Source organism: Colias eurytheme, chromosome 27, assembly GCF_061535395.1.
Source record: "Colias eurytheme isolate Ceu_HAF_F1 chromosome 27, ilColEury1 Martin Lab GWU primary, whole genome shotgun sequence".
NCBI lineage: Eukaryota > Metazoa > Arthropoda > Insecta > Lepidoptera > Pieridae > Colias > Colias eurytheme.
Genome location: NC_143006.1, coordinates 6,592,826 through 6,614,907, shown reverse-complemented (window position 1 = coordinate 6,614,907; position 22,082 = coordinate 6,592,826). Strand labels below are relative to the sequence as shown.

General features: G+C 32.0%; 4 protein-coding genes across 4 annotated transcripts; all 4 read right to left on the bottom strand.

The window, feature by feature from the left end:
- Window positions 1-665: 665 nt before the first annotated feature.
- Window positions 666-3,655, bottom strand: LOC149896949 (uncharacterized). Its single transcript, XM_090117151.1, has 3 exons — window positions 3,596-3,655; window positions 2,876-2,932; window positions 666-2,810 (listed from the first exon to the last, which is right to left on the bottom strand). The coding sequence occupies exons 1-3, from the start codon at window positions 3,653-3,655 to the stop codon at window positions 666-668; spliced, it is 2,262 nt and encodes a 753-aa protein (XP_089973277.1).
- A 631-nt stretch (window positions 3,656-4,286) lies between these two features.
- LOC149896948 (uncharacterized) lies at window positions 4,287-7,374 on the bottom strand. Its single transcript, XM_090117120.1, has 3 exons — window positions 7,315-7,374; window positions 5,847-6,716; window positions 4,287-5,731 (listed from the first exon to the last, which is right to left on the bottom strand). Exons 1-3 carry the CDS (start codon window positions 7,372-7,374, stop codon window positions 4,292-4,294), a joined length of 2,370 nt encoding a protein of 789 aa, XP_089973246.1. The 3' UTR covers window positions 4,287-4,291.
- A 1,125-nt stretch (window positions 7,375-8,499) lies between these two features.
- Window positions 8,500-12,551, bottom strand: Glo1 (Glyoxalase 1). The gene is made up of 5 exons (XM_090117167.1): window positions 12,414-12,551; window positions 12,208-12,280; window positions 11,630-11,853; window positions 10,130-10,240; window positions 8,500-9,086 (listed from the first exon to the last, which is right to left on the bottom strand). The coding sequence occupies exons 1-5, from the start codon at window positions 12,521-12,523 to the stop codon at window positions 8,960-8,962; spliced, it is 645 nt and encodes a 214-aa protein (XP_089973293.1). The 5' UTR covers window positions 12,524-12,551; the 3' UTR covers window positions 8,500-8,959.
- Window positions 12,552-13,848: 1,297 nt separating this feature from the next.
- On the bottom strand, window positions 13,849-15,098 carry LOC149896946 (uncharacterized). The gene is made up of 2 exons (XM_090117331.1): window positions 14,810-15,098; window positions 13,849-14,241 (listed from the first exon to the last, which is right to left on the bottom strand). Exons 1-2 carry the CDS (start codon window positions 15,000-15,002, stop codon window positions 13,907-13,909), a joined length of 528 nt encoding a protein of 175 aa, XP_089973457.1. The 5' UTR covers window positions 15,003-15,098; the 3' UTR covers window positions 13,849-13,906.
- Between the last annotated feature and the right edge of the window lie 6,984 nt (window positions 15,099-22,082).

Genomic DNA, 22,082 nt, shown 5'->3' with positions numbered 1-22,082 from the left:
ATTAACATTGTAAACAAAATCATGGTGAATAGAAATAGAAATAGAAATAGAAAGCGTTTTATTTGCCACCATGTAACTCTTAGTAATTAATACACAAAACAGAAAAAAAAAAGATAGTAATGGAGGCAAAAAGGACTCCCCGTCAGCAAAGAATAAAATTCTCGTGTCACGATTTTAGTTAAGTAATATACTCCCCCAAAATAATCCGATTCTCGTGAAATTTTGTGTGCCTATTGGCACAGATTAGATTACTATTGGGTAGATCTGAGAATCGGTTCTAACAAAAATATCGTCTATTTTTCATGCCGCTAAGTGATATAAGAGTGGGAGAATGTTTGCTGGGACAGCTAGTGTATAGCTGAAACGAAACACATTTAAATAATGAACCAAAATTTTTATTTGCAGTATTATTCATACTAAATTTTTGTATTTTTTTGAAGTGAAACTTCTTTATCGGGGTTGGAAAAAATTTTAGTGTAACATTTTTTCGTTACGCGTGACATTTTTCCGTTACGCGCCATCTTTTTCTTATCCCTACCACGCGTGATTCGACGTATTTCTGTAATGTTGCATATAAAAAAATATTTTTTTAAAAATAAGGTCATAAAGAAGTTTCACTTCTTACATGTGTACACTAGTACACGCACACATATTTTTTTATATTATTAACCGAATAAAACTTGTCTATTCACATTGCTGCCAGGATAAACATTTCGATTTCCCGCATATGGAGAATTATATCGATTATTTCTAATTGCTTGTTGCAAGTACTGTTGATTAGTGATTAAAGGAGTCATTCCAAGTGTTCTACTATTCACTGATCTATTCAAAACATCAGCTATGGGTGCATTTATAACATTAGCTTCAAGTTTAGTTGTGTTGCTTCCATTATTCATTGCTGTCTCTATATTATTAACTGCTAATTTAGTTGCATTGAACATTCCCTCTGCACCTAATTTAGACGACAATTTCAATATATTTTGAACTTCATCTGTGATAACTGCATCAACTGAATCTTTGCCATCACCTAAAACTTTTGCTTTTACTAAAGAGCCGTTGGTTGTTACTAATTTAGTAATTTCGTGCTTTTCTAAATCTTTTAAGTCCTGCGATGATTCTGTCATGTTAGCCACAGCAAGTAATTCTTGATATAATTGAGCTGGATTGTTTCTTAGGAATGGTCTCGTCTGTAACAAGTTCTGGAGATTGTACATATAGGTCTGGTACGGTAGGATGTATTTGACGTAATATACAGGGTTATATTGTAATGCCTTTGGGCGCTGCAATGTAAACGTCAGTTCAATCATGCCATTTTTATTAGGTGCTATGTTTAATTTAGGCCCATTCGTCATACTGGTCAAGCGATACAAATCTTGTAATGCAACTGTGTTATTGACGTTTTGTAACAAATTATTAACTCCCGGAGCCGTGTTGTATGAAATTCCTTGATTTATTTGCGGATTTAGTAGCATGTTTCTTTGGTTTCGTAAATAACCGAATTGATTGGTTACAGGGGGCTTCAAATGGAGCGGATTCTGATAGTTATTGTTATAGTTCTGTAATATATATTTAGATTGTGGAGAGTTTAAATAAGCATATAGTGGGTTCTGAGTATAGATCGATCCCAATTGAGGATTATTCTGTTGCAAATGTAGGTAGGCATTTAGGGGATTGTTTCCGATTTGAAACGCATTTTGTGGCGGTTGCAGAACATTGTAACTAGGAACTTGATTTGGTACATTATTAATCACGTTTCTATTTATCACGTTGGATACTCCGTGCTGGTAGCCTTGCATTGGAATACTATTGTCTCCAGTATGGCTGTTCATTATAGTTGAACCAGTACTAGGCATGGTTTGTTTTAATATCAGATTTTCAGCTGATATGGTGGGTGTTCCAGTAATATTTTGGGTCATTTGTATACTACCGATATGTCCAGGCGGTGGCATAGAACCTGCACCATACATTATATGAAGCGAAGCATTTGTTACCGGTGCCGTGTGAGCAGAATTAATAGCCGTTGGAATGGAATCTTGGTTAACAGTATACCCTGAAGGTTTATCCAAGATTGTATAAATTTCTAGTACTGAATTTTTTGCACCCTGCGTTTGACCGTTCGGTAATCCATTATTTAGATTTGTATTAGCAAGCACTTGTTCATTACTTGGATTATTATTACCGTTAACATTGATAGATGTAGAATTAGGTCTATAGTTTTGTAGTATAGTCATAATGTCTATATTTTGCGGAAAAGTTCCCAATAAAGATAAAATATATTTATTTAACTCTTCGTTCGTTTGTGGATTCTGAACAATTCCTCCGATTACATTTTGTTGTGGTGGCCCTGGTGGGATTGAAATTTGTGGTGGAGTAATGTCATTGTTAGAGAATTTGCATTTGCCAGATTCTGCACAATACGCGTTCATTTGCATATACGCGGCGTTTATTGCATTCAGAATAGCTCTTAAAAGTGTTTGGCAATCCCCGTTACTAAATTCAGGAACTTGATATTCTAAAGATAATTTACCCGTTAATATATTTCGTGGATTACTTTCGTCCATTTGAGATACTCGTAATACTTCTTTCCTTGGTCGACTGTTACTATTAATTATAATATATGAATCTTCCACAATTGTATCATTTATTTGTCGTATAAATGTTCCAAGGGTGTCTTTAAGTATATCAACATCAACTTTTTTATTATCAGCCGGAAGTAAGTAATCCCTGACAAAAACTAAAGTTCTTATTATTAAATCTTTGGAAGGACATTTATGGTTTTCTTTTGGGTCTGCGTCTTTTTGGTTCTGGGCCTAGAAATATTTTAAAAATTAATATATGTTACTGATTTTAAATGCATAAAACTTATGGTACATACCTGAATATCAGATCGATTAATTTCTGCTTCGTTTGGAATCGGTGTACTTGTTTTTGTCTGTAAAAGTATTGTTAAAAAGACGTGTAAGATATTAAAGTGTGAGGGTGAAGAGATTGCACAATATTATTAATATTTATTTTGGCAATGTCAGAAGCGCGTCCTGCCCATACAGATAGACATTTTTTTAATTGGTTCATCTAGATAATCTTTTACGTAAGTAATTTACTTAAAAGACAGAATTCCTACTAAATTGAACAAGCTAACAATTTTATATTTAACAGTTATTTTATTTAGAAAAGAACTTCAGTTCACAGTTTCTCTCGTTATGTACATATCAATGTTCAATTTTAGACCTTAGTTATAGACCATATCCATAATCTATTTCTATGCTACATTTCATACATTCTTGTTCAAGGGTCATTAATTCATCGATATCCATCCACTCTTGTTAATATATAGTAAAACTAGCTTTCCGCCCTCAGCTTCGCCCGCGTTTTCAAAGAAAAACCCGCATAGTTCCTGTTCCCGTGGGATTTCCGGGATAAAACCTATCCTATGTGTTAATCCAAGTTACCCTCTATATGTGTGCTAAATTTCGTTGTAATCGGTTCAGTTGTATTTGCGTGAAGGGTAACAAACACACATCCTCACAAACTTTCGCATTTATAATATTAGTAGGATAGTAGGAAGTAGGATATTAGTAGGATATGATATAATTACCTCTTCATTTAAATAAGCTGGTGCGATGCCAATCAGAAACACAAACCACGCTAATTTCATGATGTTATCGAGAACTTCAGCCAAAAGCGAGGAGCAAATGAGCGCATTGTTAAAATATCAGCGTGAAATCATCTCCCGATAATTGCTACAATGTGATTATTGTAATTGGAAATTGTGATTACATGATTATTTTTGAGCAAGTGCGTCAAAAGATTTTGTCCACGTTTTAAGTATTGCACGTACTTAACCTGTTTTATGGTAATTGCAGGGTTCTGGATAGTATTATAGGGTTTAAAATTTAAATGTGCTCCCGATTGTGGAATATAACTAATTGCATACTTCAACGAACGAGCCTTATTACTTAGGTACAAATGAGACTTTTTCGAATCTAACTAGCGCACTTGAAAACCTTTCAGAATACTGTAAATTCCTGCTTCTAGATTTGAAAAGAATTAAATGTAAAAATTTCTCCTTCTCAGACACCGATAAGCTAGGAGATTATTAAAGATATACCAATGAGTAAGTATTCATAGTAGTGTACATTAAATGAGATTTCTGAAATAGAAAATATATTAATTTGATTTGTATTCAATTACAATTTCTTACTTACCTGATGCTTACTCTGTTGTAAGGATGAATAAAATACATTTTGAAATACAAAAAATTTAATGCAAAATATCTTAAGGGCAAGTATTACTACAGGGACACTTTATACTTCTGTAATGCCGTTTTAATACCCAGATCAATCTGGCTTTGCACCTTCGTTGAACAAATTTTCAAACTTTGAGCTGTTATTTTCAACATTCCTTGTTCAATTAATTCCTTGATTATCGTTCTTATTCGTATTTGCGACACGTTTCTCCTTCGAAGCGCGATTAGGATCTCATACACATTCTTTATAAGCTTATCTGTTGCTGTTTTTATGGAAAGTCGGAAAGCGTCACTTGTTATAATTTCCTCATCTATATTATCATTATTATTTGGCTGTATTTTATCGAAAATTGTTTCAAGGAAACTATTATATTGGCCGCTCAGAAGGTCACGGGTGATTTGAGTAATCAATTCCCTAGTCACTGGTTTGTACGTCATACTCAATATTTGAGCTATAATCAACTTCAATTTGTTTAGCTTCGTTTTATCTAAATGCTGATTTTGGAAATCTCTGTTAAATTGACTTAAAGTTTCTTCAATAATAAGACTCAAGTGCGATCTTCTGTATTCATCCGTAGTATCCTCATCATCGTCCTCTTGTAAAAGGTTTAGATCATTTAAAATCTCATCGCTATCATCAATATTTGGTTTCTCATGATCAAAGTGTTCGTTGTGGTTTTGGAATATCACGTAAATTAAGAATGGTTTAGCTTTATTGTATTTGATATATTCATCAATAGGTTTATTAGATAAAATTGGTGGTAATTTATCTATGTGTGTGTCATCTATTACGTAATTAATCAATTTTTTAAGTGTTATTACGTCTGTTTCATATAAACCATGCCTGGAATTATTTCTGTTTCTTGATCGATGTTTCGTTAAATCACTTCTGTGTATATTGTTATTCATTGATAAATGAAGCTTGGGTTTGCCTTCATTACTTTGAGTGTTAATAAAAAATTTATGTGCGTGTGTACCTAACGATATTGGTACTTCGGCACTAGCCAAATCTCCTATTTGTGGTTCAAGTGAATTTTCATAATTCTGATAGTTCTTTTCATTTGCCACTTCTTCTAAAATTTTGTGTTCAGCTACTTTTGTGTATTTTCCGTCAGGTTTGATCGTAATAGGTATAATGTGACCCTGAAGTATTTTATTTCCTATACTCTTAGCGTCGTTATCGTCTTGTTCAGTCAATGGTTTTCCTTTAATGTTAAATTCATTTAGTAGATCTATCCAGCGATCCAGTTCGTCCTTATTATTATTCATTTTCACTGTTTCTAGCTTTTTTGGATCATCTCTCTGAATTGTTTGCAAAATTTCATTATATATGTCTTTTGGCATCTCAATCGATCCTTCTTTATCCGTTTCACTGTTTTTATTATCGACTTGCGTCTTGTGATTTAGAACACTATTAATTATATCTTCAACATCAATGTCATTCTCAACTATTTGATGGTGATTTACATCAATATCATACTTTTGCTGAAATTTAAAAATAATAGTTGGGTTCATGAAATTTATTCAAAGTAACATTTATGTTTTATGTTTATTATTTTTTAATATAAAAATAGATAAAGTGAATTATTAATCAACTTACTTGAGCTAGATGACCTTTTGATTTGTTATTTCTTGCTACGATAGCCTTAATGTCGTGAAGAATATCATCATGTGCACTATTATTCGCATATTTATTTAAAGCTTTTAAAAGCTGGATAATATTTTCATTATCGCCTGTTTCAAAGTTCCCTTTAACCATGGCATTTTGTAGAATTTTATAATAAATACCTGGCGTCACACCATACTTCGTAAATAACTCAAGGACATCCTTATAAATGGTATTTATGTTGTTAATTGATTCTTTTTCTTTTGGAACATTATCGATAATTACTTCTTTAGGACTTCCGTTGTCATCGTCGTCATAATATAAAATTAGTTTTCCCTTACGGAGCTTTTTACTGGCTCCATCCAAGTGAGGCATATTGTAATCTTGAATTATTTTGAGCAAGGCTTCTCCACTAAGGTCAGTTTCATGTTTTGCTGCATACTCATCATCATTTGCAACATTTTGTGACTCACCACTACCGCTAATATGAATGCCTCTGTATGGTGTAACATATGCTTTTTCATCGCTGTTACCACTCGTTTCTGTGCCATGTGTAACTTGCATATAAGGTGTTTTATGAGATTTAATGTGTGCTTCTGCGCTAATCCCATTTCCATGTATATTCTGTTCATGATGTGATGCTCTATAAGGTATAACGTATGCTTTTTCGCTTGAACCATTGCCGTGTTCTTCAGTGCTATATTGTATACTTTTAACCCCGTCTTCAGTCGGTATTCTAATGATGTCTAGTAATTTGGATGTTTGTGTACGCGGTGCGGAGTGAGGGCGGGTAAATATACGGGATATCACCCGTCTCGCTCTTTTTGTTTCTGCACTTGTTGACGCATTTTCTGCACTGGTGTTCTATAAAGAAATGTTTTGTGTTATAAGAATACGTTAATTTAATATAATGTATTGTTAATGTAATGTATAATAGGACATGTGAATTACCCTGGCCTAAATATCAATATACCTACTTCAATAACCTATAGTACGTATATATGGCATACAAATGGCTAAAACTATTTGTACGATACTAAAATAAAATGTTCGGTACCTACTTCAAAACTAAAAACTATATCCAATTTATAGCGATAACTGGCCTAATGATTTATTATATTTATTATTTATTTCATTACAATCGGTTCAGTTATTTAATTCAGCAGCACATATTATAAGTTAGTTGTATGAAATTTGCAGAGAGAAAGATGTACAATGGATCTGGCTCAAACCCTACTGAGTTATACGTAATTTATTACATTTTAAAATCACTTATTTATAGCATTATTCACTTTTATAAAATTATTAAAATAAAAAAAATAATTCCTAACAATAATATTTTAACGTAATTAAAACTAGATGGCGCTGTAATAAAATATCGTTAACGTTAATTTTTCTACTAAAATGGTAGTTATTATTATCTGTCATTATTGTAGGTCGGATGTACTTTTTAAAAACTTACCTGAATTTCAGCAAAACAAGCAGTCGCGTACACAACTAAGAAAAATATAAACACCTTCATCGTGACTGGCACAGATTATCTACATATTACAATTTATACAGCAATAAATTGACTGTGAAGAATTATAACAAGCTATCGATATGGTTCATAATCCTGAATTGTAATAGCGTGTAATTATATTATAATATGCTTTTATTTTGTTGTGCGCATTATTGTTATGTGTGATTACACAATATAATATGGGTTTTAAATTGTGTGCATAATTTTATTTTAATATGAAATAACTATGTTCTTGGGGTTAGGAGGTGAATATTGCAGTGTTTTATGTATAATGCTATTAATAATTAGCTCAATATGATTTTGTTTAATTATTTTTGCCTAAACGAATAATTCTGGAAATGAACACTACTGTCTACTGCCAAATATCCCTGTGATTCTAAATTATGATAAACACAGACTTATTAAAAATGCTGCAATGTGGCTGCAATAAATGTATAAATTAACAAAAAAACTTTAGTGGTTCGGAAGTCGGAACCCTAAAAATTGTGTCCATGAAGTTACTTGTTTTATACACACTTATACATTATTGAAGTGAAACTTTTTAAGGCGCATTAGTGACGATCTTGTTATCTTTGAATCTTTCCAAAGAAATTTCACAATGACACGCGTGCTCGGCATACAGGGTATTTTTTATGTTAATAGTTCAGTAACGATTAAACACCTACCATGGACCAATATAACTTGATATATATTGGTCCATGCACCTACACCAAATTTCCTAAAAAATATCTTCCTACAGAAATCGATCTGTTACTTTTAATTATAGCATATATTAGAAATTAACCTCTGTCCATTTTCATAAAAATAATAAAACGAGTTATTTAAATATATCGCAAATTTTTGGGAGAGAATGAGACGCTCCAGTAATAGTATTCTGGTGGCTGTCTCTAACTTTTATGACAATCCTTTACATCTGTACTGGTGCAAAGTTCATTCATCATATTATGCTAGGGATAAACCTATAAAGCCAAGAAAAAACTATAAATGATGCTCTAATTGTCTTTAATTTTTTTATATTTTATTTTGATTGTAATTTGTAACTTGCATATGGGAAGGGACATTTCCTGAAATAAAACAATTTTATTTTATTTATTTATTTTTTTTTATTTAAATAAAACAAAAATGTATAACAATAAAAGATATATTTGATAAAGCATTTACAAAACATGATTACAAGTGAAAACTAATAACTATTAACAAAACAAAATTAGAAAAAAAGATTAACATTTAAAAAAATCTTAAATTATCCTAATTCATACAAAATACAATTCACAAATTACGCAAATTAGAACACCATAAAAAAACAATTTTTATAAAAATCTAATTTTTACTCTTACAATTACTTAATATTTTCCTTCCATAAATATTAATTAATATAATCATTATATGTTTTAATCGTAATTATTGCTCAAGTTACGAATATTTTTACATATTATAAATTTCTATGAACATAATATTTTCGATATTTCATGAAAGTTTTACATAAATAGTATATAGATAAATTCCACATTAAAACTGAATATTTTAAAGCCACATCAATAGCAATTTCACCGTTGCCTAGTTGCACATGTACATACACACAAAATTACTGAGCCACACACTTATTGTTGAATATTTCAATCCAGTAACCATCGGGATCTTGAATAAAGGCCAAACCCTTCATTTTACCATCTTGCGGCTTTTTAATAAACTTCACACCTTGTTCTTCGAATCTGCAATAAAAATAAAATAAAACAATAAGTATTTATAAAAAAATTTTTTTTTTCGATTGTTGAAATTAGACTGAATGAAAACCAAACCAAAGAACCATCTTTAATTTTTTGTAAATCTTGATTAAATTTTATTGTATAAATTGGCCCATCCATTGAGAAGGTATGTATACATAGTAATCTACACTAATATTATAAAGAGGATAACTTTGTTTGTTTGTTTGATTGTAATGAATAGGCTCATAAACTACTGGACCGATTTTAAAAATTCTTTCACTATTCGAAAGCCACATTATCCACGAGTAATATAGGCTATATATCATCATGCTAAGACCAACAGGAGCGGAGTAATGCGGGTGAAACCGCGCGGCACAGCTGTTGTTATACTTAAAATGATTTCCGCATGATAGCCCTGAAAGTAAATACTAAATACAAAAGAAAAGCTAAGGCTTATAGCTTAACAATAACGGTCGAGCAGTTCTCGAGTTTGCTTAGCACAGTTTATTTCTCGAGTTTTTTTCAACACATGTTATTCTGACGTTTATATTTCTGTAAAATTTCATCCAAATTCGTCCAGTAGTTAAATCCAAAATATTAACAAATATCCATATTATTGAAGTGAAACTTCTTTATCGGGGTTGGAAAAAAAATTAGTGTAACATTTTTTCGTTACGCGTGACATTTTTCCGTTACGCGCCATCTTTTTCTTATCCCTACCACGCGTGATTCGACGTATTTCTGTAAAATTGCATATAGTAAATTATTTTTTGAAAAATAAGGTCATAAAGAAGTTTCACTTCTTACGTGTGTACACTAGTACACGCACACATTTTGACGTGACAACGTCTTATAATTCGATAGAGCCGGCTGCACGCACGAAAAAACATGACTCATGCGGCGTTACCTCGCTCTGAGGCGTTCCATGTAAGGCTTGAAGTGCGAGCGGGAGCGCGGAACGAGCGACAAGAAAGCACAATGGGACGATGTCACGTTCAACTATCGTCAGTAAACCTACTTTACAAACAATTTTTATGATAATAAATTACCTCGCACAAGCCGCATCAACATCAGGCACAAGGATACCAATATGGCCGAAGCCCCTCGGGTCGGAGTTTCCATTATGATACGATGAATCATCACTCTCGCTGCCCCAGTTACTGAAAAAAAAAAAATGGTTGTCTGTAAAGTCGGTTTACTGACGATAGTTGAACGTGACAACGTCCGATTGTGCTTCTTTGTCGCTCGTTCCGAGCTCTCGCTTGCACTTTAAGCCTTACATGGAACGCCTCAGAGCGAGGTAACGCCGCATGAGTCATGTTTTTTCGTGCGTGCAGCCGGCTCTATCGAATTATAAGACGTTGTCACGTCAAAAAATAATTTATTTAAATATAGTTGAATTTTGGAAGGTTTATTTAGTAATAAATGTTTAAGCCATCTTTCTATATTATGTTTGCTTCTCATAGAGTTGACTATACTGTATATTTACATGTGTTTTCTTGACTGCATATATACAGGGTGTAATCGTTAAGTGTGCACAGGCGATTATTCCGTAATTATTACAGATATCAAAATACTTTAAACTGACATTGAAAGAACTATACCTAATGAGAAAATGCCTGAGTGACATATTATTCTATATTTTTCCTTTTTTTAACCTGGATATAATCAAAGTCAGGATCAACGGCTTATAATAAGTACATGTAAAACTTGTAACGGTGTAAATTAACATATAAACTTTGATAACATTGTTATAATCACTCCAGTCATTGACTTAACGACCTTCTTATCTAAAACAATACCATAATAACAATATTCAATAGTATATAATATAAGCTATTTGCTATTAATATTGTTAAGTACTTTTAAATCAATAATTACTTATGATTATTATGGGCAAGAATAACGAAAAATATATATTTTTTAATAATAATATTTAAAAAAAATCTTCAATATCAGAGTTTATTCTGTTTAAACAACTAAGGGCCGATTAATCAATCCTTGGTTAAAATGTATTCGTCTAATAAAATATTACACAAACATATTGAAATGTCACCTGTAAACTGTCAAATACGGACAATTAGAATACATTTTTGAAATGGTAGTTTAATAAGTTATTCGACGAATAAGTTTTAACCAAGGATTGAAGAATCAGCCCTAAAATTTATACTTATTTTAGGCTATTTATATACATTTTTTTTCTAAATATTGTGTACCTAATGTAAAACTGAATATACTGAACAAACAGAATACTTCCTAGCATATTAAAGATTTTTAAACATTTAAATAAGTATTTTATTGATCGTAACTATCCTTACCTTTCCTAATTATAAATATAAAAATATATTTATTTGTTTCTTTCTTGTTCTTGTGATAAATAGATATCAACTTACAGTAATGAAACAATATCTCCCATTTCCTTTAACCATATTACAAGAATGCCAAATTATTCTGTCCAAATATCTGCTCATAGTCCGTTGACTAATCGCAGATGTCAATAATAATAATAAAAAAAAAACATTACAAGAACTACTTAATCATGTACTTACTACGTCAATTCTAAAGTAGCCTTCCTCGACATAGCCCAAGCAGTTCTTTCCTTATCATCGGTTGGTATTTCATTGGGATTCTCATAACCCATGAAAAAGAGGGAAAATTTCATTTCGGGGAAGTGTAATTGCTTAAGGAGTGTCATTCCGAGCACTCCAGTGTAGAATGGAATTGATTGGCGAGGATCTTTTATACGGTACATTGTTTGTTGGAAAACAAAGTCCTGGAATGTGGAGTAGTGGTTATGTTAATTATTATAATTATTTGTAGGTAAATGAAATTACGAGTGAGAATTTTTTTTTTTGACTGAATATAAATTTTTAAATCTTACACAGCTTCTAAATTTCTAATTCCTACTCATGTTTTAAACAAGCAATTTTAAATTTTAAATAAAAAAAATTTTAAATAACTCCTTCAAAAGCAGCTGGATCAATTTATATAGTCTATTTGAAATATATGTACATTTAAACCAGTTTTAAATTCTAATGTGGCGTAATGAGCGTTAGAATAACAGTTTTCTATCGATTGACTATTTCAATAAGTTATTTATAAAGTGTATTGGTAAGCAAGTACAAACCTTGGTAGAGGGACTTGGTGTTTTGCATAGTGCTTCAATTTCTTGCGGGGAGATGCCTTGGCTCGCCATCGTTCTAGAAAATAAACTTATTAATATTAGCAACTTTACTGAAGTTTCATTCTAAGTTAAATAATTACTTATAGTCTTGAAAATTTAATAAAGAATGTGCTATAATTGCAATGTAAATAGACTAATTTGAAATTTACCTGTTTATTTCTATAAATCTACTGTTCCGATTTCTATCAATCAAGTGAAAACGATTGAATTTCTTTGCGGTTGAATAACCGGCCCGACGAAATGATAACAAAAATGACATTTTAATTTTTTTTTGTTGGACACTGAACCGTAATGCCATTATGACAGATGCATTTATTTATAGTAGTACTTCAAGAAAGCAACAGATGTCGCTGTATTAAAAAAGATGTTGATATTTATTTTGGTAAATTAATGTAGATAGCGATATTATGTATTTAATAATTTTTGTTTTCAATAAATTAGAGACCAAACAATTCAAATATATATTCACTAGCTTTCTGCCTGTTTAAATTTTCTTTGTTGGACACTGAACCCTAACTTGATTACATATGCATTTATTTATAGTAGTACTTCAAGAAAGCAACAGATGTCGCTGTATTCAAAAAGATGTTGATATTTATTTTGGTAAATTAATGTAGATATAGCGATATTATGTATTTAATAATTTTTGTTTTCAATAAATTAGAGACCAAACAATTCAAATAAATATTCACTAGCTTTCTGCCTGTTCAAATTTTCTTTGTTGGACACTGAACCCTAATTGATTACAATATATGCATTTATTTATAGTAGTACTTCAAGAAAGCAACAGATGTCGCTGTATTCAAAAAGATGTTGATATTTATTTTGGTAAATTAATGTAGATAGCGATATTATGTATTTAATAATTTTTGTTTTCGATAAATTAGAGACCAAACAATTCAAATATATATTCACTAGCTTTCTGCCTGTTCAAATTTTCTTTGTTGGACACTGAACCCTAACTTGATTACATATGCATTTATTTATAGTAGTACTTCAAGAAAGCAACAGATGTCGCTGTATTCAAAAAGAGGTTGATATTTGTTTTGCTAAAATCTGTGCTAAAATGAAGATAGCGATCTTATTAATTCATAATTTTTGTTTTCAATAAATAAGAGACCAAACAATTAATATATTATACACTAGTTTTCTGCCTGTGGCTTCGACCGCTTAATAACTGAAATATTTCTCGCTCCCGCAAGACATACAGGATACAAAACATAGGTACCTTAATAGTACTTTTTCGGAACTCTAATATATCTGTAATAAATTTCATCCAAATCAGTTCAATGGTTTATTTTATTGGTTTACAGTCGACTATTACACAATATCTTGCCTGGCAGAGATTGCTGTGCAATAAGGCCATCTATTATTATTGTGCAAAGCTTTGTACCATAATAGATTGTACCACAGACTAATAATATTGTACTAGATTTCCTACATTGTTTTGTACAATTAAGTATTATAAATACATATATGTATTAGTTATTACATTTTATTTGTTTCAATTATGCTATTGCATGTTAAGGGAATGTAATAGGAAAATGAAATACAGAAATATATTTTTTATAACACAGCATTTTATTCAGGCACCATATTTTTAAAATCTAAAATAAATAATTAAAACAACTCTAAAATTTCTTTACTTAATATAACACCTATCATATATATCTCTCAATTCTTCCATCCAAATGATATCTTTTTCAATACTGGTTACATTACAGTCATACCCTGAAATCATTCTTGTATCCTTTAAGTCGTCTACAAAAATATCACCAAGCACACTTATGTAATCACCTTTTTTTAACTTTAAATTTGAATTCCTCTTTTCAATCCTTTCTAACATAAAGGACATTGTTTTTACATCTGTATCAGGGATGCGCGATACTTTTGCAAAGCTTTGAACAATATCTTTCATACATTCTGCGTTTACATGTTTATTGGCTTTCGTGAAATTATAGTACACTTGTACTGTTCCTGAAAATAAAAACATTAGTAACTTAAGTTGGTTGCAAGAAAAAAAGGAAGTCAAAAGTTTATTATATACTAGCTGTGCACCACGGTTTCACCTGCATTGCACCACTCCTGTTGGTCTTAACGTGATGATATATAGCCTATAGCCTTCCTCGATAAATGGACTATCTAACACTGAAAGAATTTTTCAAATCAGCCCAATAGTTCCTGAGATTAGCGCATTCAAACAAACAATCAAGCTCTTCAGCTTTATAATATTAGTATAAAGAAAGAAAACTAAAACCTTTTTACCAATTAACATTTGTGTTATTTTTCTATCTTAGCTCAACTCGAAAGAAGCAACTAAAAGACAATTATTCGTATCTAAATTGGCCTAGTAACTTAGAATGTAGGTTTAGTTAAATTATGATTAAAAAATTCCTTAAAAGATGTGTTATAAAAAGTCCGAAAAATAGGAGTTGGAAGTCATCAATAAGTAGTAATGTCTTGAATATAAAAATATGTTTGTAGAATATGACGATTTTCAGAACAAACTAATAATAATAATAAAAAAATAATTGAAGATATGAACCTGTTGGATCACTCAATTCAAAGTTAGTGTAGCGTTCCGAAGTATTATACACTGCTGTTACAACACCGTGTAATAAAACATTTTTAAACTTAACCCCAAACATTTCATAGACATATTTGTTAATCTCCGATTGCTTGGCGCGAAAAATATCTTGAATGTACAGTTTAAAAGGAGCTTTTCTCCAGCGCTCCATTTTCAAGCAACTTTTCAAGTTTACACATTAATTTCTTGATTTCTGGAAGTAAGTTTTACTTTTAAGTTTTAAAACTTTTGATGCAGTTTCGAAAGTTACAAGCAAAGAATACTTATACTCTAAAAAAGAGGTTACAAGTTTTGCCGCAAATAATTGACAAATTGACATTGACACTTGACAGTTGACTTTTTCTCATAAACGCTCGGCTTAAACGTTTCAATGTACGCTTTATGTTACATTGATGTTATAGGAGTGATAAAATAAACGATGTAATTATTTAACTGGTTTTTATTTATCAATTCCTTCTTATTCCCTTTCCTTTTATAATATTATAAAGTTAGTAGCAATATAAAGATGTAGTTTGTTACTCTCTCATGCGAAAACCAATGAACAGATTTTGATGATACTTGGCAGTGATGCAGCTTAACTAGGTAACAGATTATTACACAAACTATAGAAATATGTTGTACTTAAAATTCCTTTTCCTATGTTAGATAATGAAGTCAGTATCATTTATTTAATGTACCTAAAAAATAAACATTGCGTACTTATTTATGAGCACTGTAGATAAATAATAATTTGTTAGACAATATTATGTAATCAATTTAGATGCCGTAGACCGAGGTTTCCAAGTTGACGCTATCTACACCGACTTTTCTAAGGCTTTTGATAAAGTCAGCCACCGCATATTGGTTGACAAGTTGAAACACGCCGGAATTACAGGAAATATTTTGAATTGGTGCAAGTCTTATTTAGGTGGAAGAAGGTCGTCGGTAGTTCTGGATGGAGTTCAGTCCGAGTATTTCTTAGCGACATCAGGAGTGCCTCAAGGGTCAACCCTGGGCCCATTATTTTTTAACATATTTATTAATGATTTGCCTGATATTTTCCAGCACAGTACACCATTTTTATTTGCTGACGATTTGAAATTAATTCGTCAAATAAATTCTCGTGCTGATTCCGATTTAATACAATCTGACCTGGATAGACTGACTAATTGGTGCGAAAGAAACGCAATGTAGGTATCTGAATTGTGGCAAGTGTTACCAGATATCTTTTACTCGTTCCCAAAATAGAATACTCTCCAAATATCACATTAAGGGTAACATGCTAATGGAAGTGTCTACGATTCGCGATCTGGGAGTGCACTTGGATTGTAAGCTACGTTTTATAGAACATTATGATGTTGTCATCGCAGCGGCGTACCGTTCTCTTGGATTTATTCTGCGTTGTTCAAAGGAATTTAAAAACACCTCTACTGCTCTACTTCTTTATAATAGCTTCGTGCGCACTCGTTTGGAGTATTGCAGTATAGTTTGGAACCCCTGTTATCAGATTCACAAAAATAGAATTGAAAATATTCAGAGGAGACTTGTACGCCATCTTGCTTACCGAGCTGGTATCGCAAGATCCATAAGCTCTTATGAAGGCAGGCTTAAACACTTTAGCATGACATCTCTCGAATCGCGTCGCACTATAGCTGATCTTTCGTTCTTATACAAATTGTTGAATAACGGTCTCGACTGTCCAGCATTACTTAGTAGACTCTGTATCAATGTACCGTCTAGACTCCCCCGTCAACCCCGTTCCCTCCTGAGTGCGCCTTCATATAGGACAAATCTTGGCAAAAATTCACCCATAGTGAGACTCTCCCACGAGTATAATAAGCTCACGAGTATCTCGGGAGACATAGACATCTTCGGTCAATCATTAACGAAATTTAAATCGTTAATCCTCAAAATCTCTTATTGAATGACTGTAAAAATGTTATTGAATTCCGACAATTATTTTTGACAATATTGTTTTCACATTGCTCTACATCTAACATTTTTTTTCTGTGTATAATTATTTAGATAAAATATTAAATTCAATCCAATTCTGAAGTAATGCTGTATGTACCTATAATTAGTAGCCAATTTAGATTAAGACTTTATGTACGATTATTTAAATAATGTTACAAATTGAGTTACTGTTGGTGCATCATAAATAAATAAATAAATAAATAAATAAATTTACTAGGTACTTAGTACATTAAAAAAACATAAGTCTTTATAAAGTACATATTTTATCGTGGCTACCCGCCAAACTCAATCTAAAAAACGAATTAAAAACCCAGACGTATTCCCAAGTTAACGTTCAACACTTCAACTTCGAAATTTCCCGCGCTAAATAATCAAACAACTCGCAAGTTGTTGTTGAAACTTCTGACTTCATTGAAATTCGATAGTTCAAATTCCGAACTCGTATAATAGCTGAAAACAAAAGACGTGTGAAGAGGCCACTCTGAATACGCGGGAATTATGGTAATTGTGTTTATGTTCTGTGCCACGTGGAAGTTGGAGGGAAAACAGCAATATGAACTTCGCTTTACATTGCATTTTTTTTTCTGTTATGGCAAGAACAACGTCATTGTATTGGTTGTTGATATTGGGTTGATATTATTATGATCACAGACATTAAAGATGCTAAACTTTATTTACTATAAAGTTATAAATATTTACTTAACTAGCGGTCCGCCCCGGCTTCGCCCGTGGTACATATTTACGTTTTCTCTACATAAAAACCATCCTCGTACTTCAAGGAATATAATAAAAAAAGAATTATCGAAATCGGTTCAGCCGTTCTCGAGTTATGCGCTTACTAACACATTTTGCGATTCATTTTTATATATAAGATATATCTGTGATTATTTGGTAGACCTTATGCACAGAACCACCTGTGACCGTATGATTTAATTATTAGAAGACTAGCAATGCCCTGCGGTTTCACCCGCATAGATAGCGATATCGTTACAGTGAAAAGTATACTATAGGTCGGACTATAGGTTTAATTTTTAATCACATGAAAATCACCTTTACCCCGTCCCGCACTACGTCCTTTTTTTTTTGTTTTAGTGGGGAAATCTTTCATAGATACCCACGGCCTCCCGGGGAGGGGCCGTGGGTTATGTCGGATTCCTACCGACGAAAACCCCACTGTGTTCCGTCAAGACGCATATTGGTAGAATTCCTCCGTGACCCCCGCACTACGGCCTGCTCGAACAGTATACCTACTATTTTCTGTAGATTGACACTTTTAAAAATTCGTTATATCTTTTGAATGGAATATCCAATTCTTTTCATTTAAAAAGTATTTTGCTGGTATTGAAACAGTCTATAATAAAACATCATTTAATGGGATAAGGATTGATATATGTGTATGGATAACATGGTTTGATTACTGTCGGCACTTCTATTTACTTTAAAAACGTCAAAAAGTTGTTGTAGTAACATAACTACTGAAGATGGACATATGGTATCGCGGACTTTCTTGTAGATATTGATCCATTCTATAATACCGTAGAACATTTTTTTGTTCTATCTTCAATAGATTCCGCAGCGCACGCGATGACAGAAGTTTTATTGAGGATTTTTTTACACCTTGGGTTACATTATTGCATTTTTGGTAAGGATCTCTAATTTTTTTGAAAATGCAATATAGCCTATGTTGCTCAGTAAAGATGCAGCTTTCTAATGGTGAAAGAATTTTTGAAATCGGTCCAGTAGTTTTTGCGTGAAAACCATACATACATACATACATACTTACATACATACTTACAAACTTTTCCTCTTTATAATATTAGTATAGATGTAATGATGTTAGAGGGAATTAAAGTATGCAGACATTTTCGTATTTTTTAAATAATTATTTTAACTATAGATAGAAAAGTATTACTATTTGAATTCTTAAATTCACTATGTAAAACTACCAAAACATTACTAACCGAATAAAAGTTTTCTACTCTAGTAAATAGGTATTTAATAAACAAACACACAGCAGATACTTAAAAATATGTTCACATGCAGTTTATGGTAAAAATATTCAAGACATAAGCTATTATTTCTAAAACAAATACATTTTGCCGCCATAACGGGCGGGTCGGCCATTTGCAGTGCTTACAAAATGGCCGCCCCCATAACCGTATCTCCTTGCTACACAGTCATTAAAGGAATTAGCTGAGGGTTTTTGTTTTATTTCTATTAGCTATGGTATTCAGATTTGCCCGAGATCATAAAAAACGTTGTTGTCTTTTTTAATGAAGTGTCTGGAAGAAATATTTTTTGTTTATTCTGTTGTTTTTGTGCGCGCCAGAGTAACGGTGCTAAATTAAAATTGTATAAGTTGTTTATAATGTAAAATGTTTTAGCTTAAGAAATGTTATCTCGAATGAACCACTTAGTCGAAATATAATGTTCATGCACTTACCTAAAAGTTATAGCAATGAGGAATACACGCGTACCTATTACATAGATAATTACCAAAAATAAATATGTAGGTAGGCAACATATAAAACCTGAATTTTTTAATCCATACTAATATTATAAATGCGAAAGTAACTCTGTCTGTCTGTCTGTTACTGAACCAATTTGCATGAAATTTGGTATGGAGATATTTTGATACCCGAGAAAGGACATAGGCTACCTTTTATTGCGAAATATGTACCACGGGTGAAGCCGGGGCGGACCTCTAGTAATATTATAAATGCGAAAGTTTGTGTGTGTGTGTGTGTTTGTTACTCTTTCACGCAAATACTACTGAACCGATTACAATGAAATTTAGCACACATATAGAAGGTAACTTGGATTAACACATAGGGTAGGTTTTATCCCGGAAATCCCACGGGAACGGGAACTATGCGGGTTTTCCTTTGAAAACGCGGGCGAAGCCGCGGGCGGAAAGCTAGTTTAGTAATAATTGTTTAAGCCATCTTTCTAAATTATGTTTGCTTCTCATAGAGTTGAGTATACTGTAGATTTACATGTCTATTAAGAGATAATATTTTAAACCTACTTTACAAACAACCAATTTTTTTTATTATTAATTTACTTAGAATAACAATAAATATCTAATTAATCAATTAATACTAATTATTATACTAATATCTATTTAATTCATGTTACATTTGTAGTGTTGTTGTACATAAAAATTTATAAGCTAAAAATTGAGTGCAAAAAATGCATAAATTTCATAATATTTTCGTCACAAAATGTTCCCGAGTCGCACTTGGCAACCGGCCAGCGGATTCAGCTAGCACGTGACTTTCACATCACTAGTGTTGTGCTGAATAATCGACACTTTTAGTTTATCGACACTTTTTATCAGATTTTTTTTTATCGAGGTTGCCATAAAATATTTTCACCTTTCACTGCTTGCGAAGTTGCGAGGTGTACCTAGTCTTAACTAACATCTCAAATTTAATTATGATTGCGAAGTATTACGCAAAATTAGCCCTTCATTATATTATAACTAGGTTTCCACCCGCGGCTTCGCTCGCGCAGTCAAAGAAAAACCCGCATAGTTCCCGTTCCCGGGGGTTTTCCGGGATTGCGTCATTTTCCCTAGCCTATGTCCTTTCTCGGGTATCAAAATATCTCCATACCAAATTTCATGAAAATTGGTTCAGTAGTTTAGGCGTGATTGAATAACAGACAGATAGACTGAGTTACTTTCGCATTTATAATATTAGTATGGATACAGAATTATAGGATTTTGATAAAGATAATTATTGTAGTTAATTAAGATTTATACTTTTGTAATTAAAAAAAAAACATTACACTACTTTTACAGTTATTTGAGAACAAGGAGACAGGAATCAAAACTAAAGTCATTTTGCACGCCTCATAAGCGAAGCGTTGAGGTGGGTACTACTGTCACTTCGCGCAAAACGTCTGATTTTTCAAACTTAAAATGTCTTTATGTAACATACATTGCACTTGTAAGATAATACATACACACACATATTAAGAAAAGACACTATTTTTAACATTCATGATATTTTTGATGTCATTTTTGTTATTTAAACTAGTTAAAAAAAAGGTTTAAAAAAGTTCTGTCTTGGACGTCCGTGTGTCTGTATGTGCGGAGGATTTTCTTGTTAACACGATAGCGACCGAAATACTTTACTAATCGAATCTTTTTTTTTCTCTTACGCTTGAGTATGCTCAGGAATAGAACCCTTTCATTTTTCAGGGTCTGATTCGATGTGGTTTAATTGTTATTAAATAAACAAAAATAATAATTAATAAATAATTATTAAAAAAAAAATATGAGGCGTGCACTTTTGGATTTTCCAAATTTATTTTATTTTTATTTACATTTATTACTGGTACTTTCAATCCTTTAGCACGTCTTGCAAGATGTTCAACCCAAAAAAATGTTTTTAATAAAATTTATCGATAATAACATACCGACATCACTGGCAGTATCGTTGTCAATAATCGACAGACCATAGACCACAGCTTATCTTCACTATCGTCTATAGTCTATACTCTATACATTGCTGTTTTATACTCTATGCTTTTTATGAGCTTTCCGTAGCATCAAATTTTGTAGTAAATTAACTGGTTTTCTAATACGATACAAAATATATAAATACATATACTGGATACAACAATCTGTTCAAATATTATTGTACAAAAAAATATAAATGTTAAAATGCTCCTGCAGCTGCAGCTCCTTTTTTGGGAGTTGTAATTCATTAAAGCGCGTCACACACGGTGAAGATACTACAGGGTGTCCCACTGTTGGTATACAAAGCAGGTTATAGTTTTGCATACGCTGAGTACGTAAAAAATACTTATAAAATTCCAGACGCATTTTTTTTTCAAATAGATGAATTCTTAAAACTCTATGTGTTATGTGTATACCCATAACAAGCAACCCGCCCAATTTTGCCACCAGCACGTGAGCTATCGTTTAAGATTATATTTTCATAGACAAAATGCTCACATTAGAGAAGCGGTATATGCCGGCTGCGCGAAGCTAGAGAAGAAAACATGAATTTTCAGGAAAAATTTAGCAAAAAATTTTTGACGTAATTTTGTTTAAGTATTTTTTACGTGATCAGTGTATGCAAAACTACAAGTCCCTTCGCGTTTAGTATACCAATAGTGGGACACCCTGTATAATATTTTATATTACAAACACCCACAAAATTTCGCGTCATTTGTAACAGGATGGCGGTTCTACAGGAGTCTTAGTACGCAATGACAAAAAGAAAAATGATGGTCCGAACGCTGATACCGGATGCGTTAAGATACT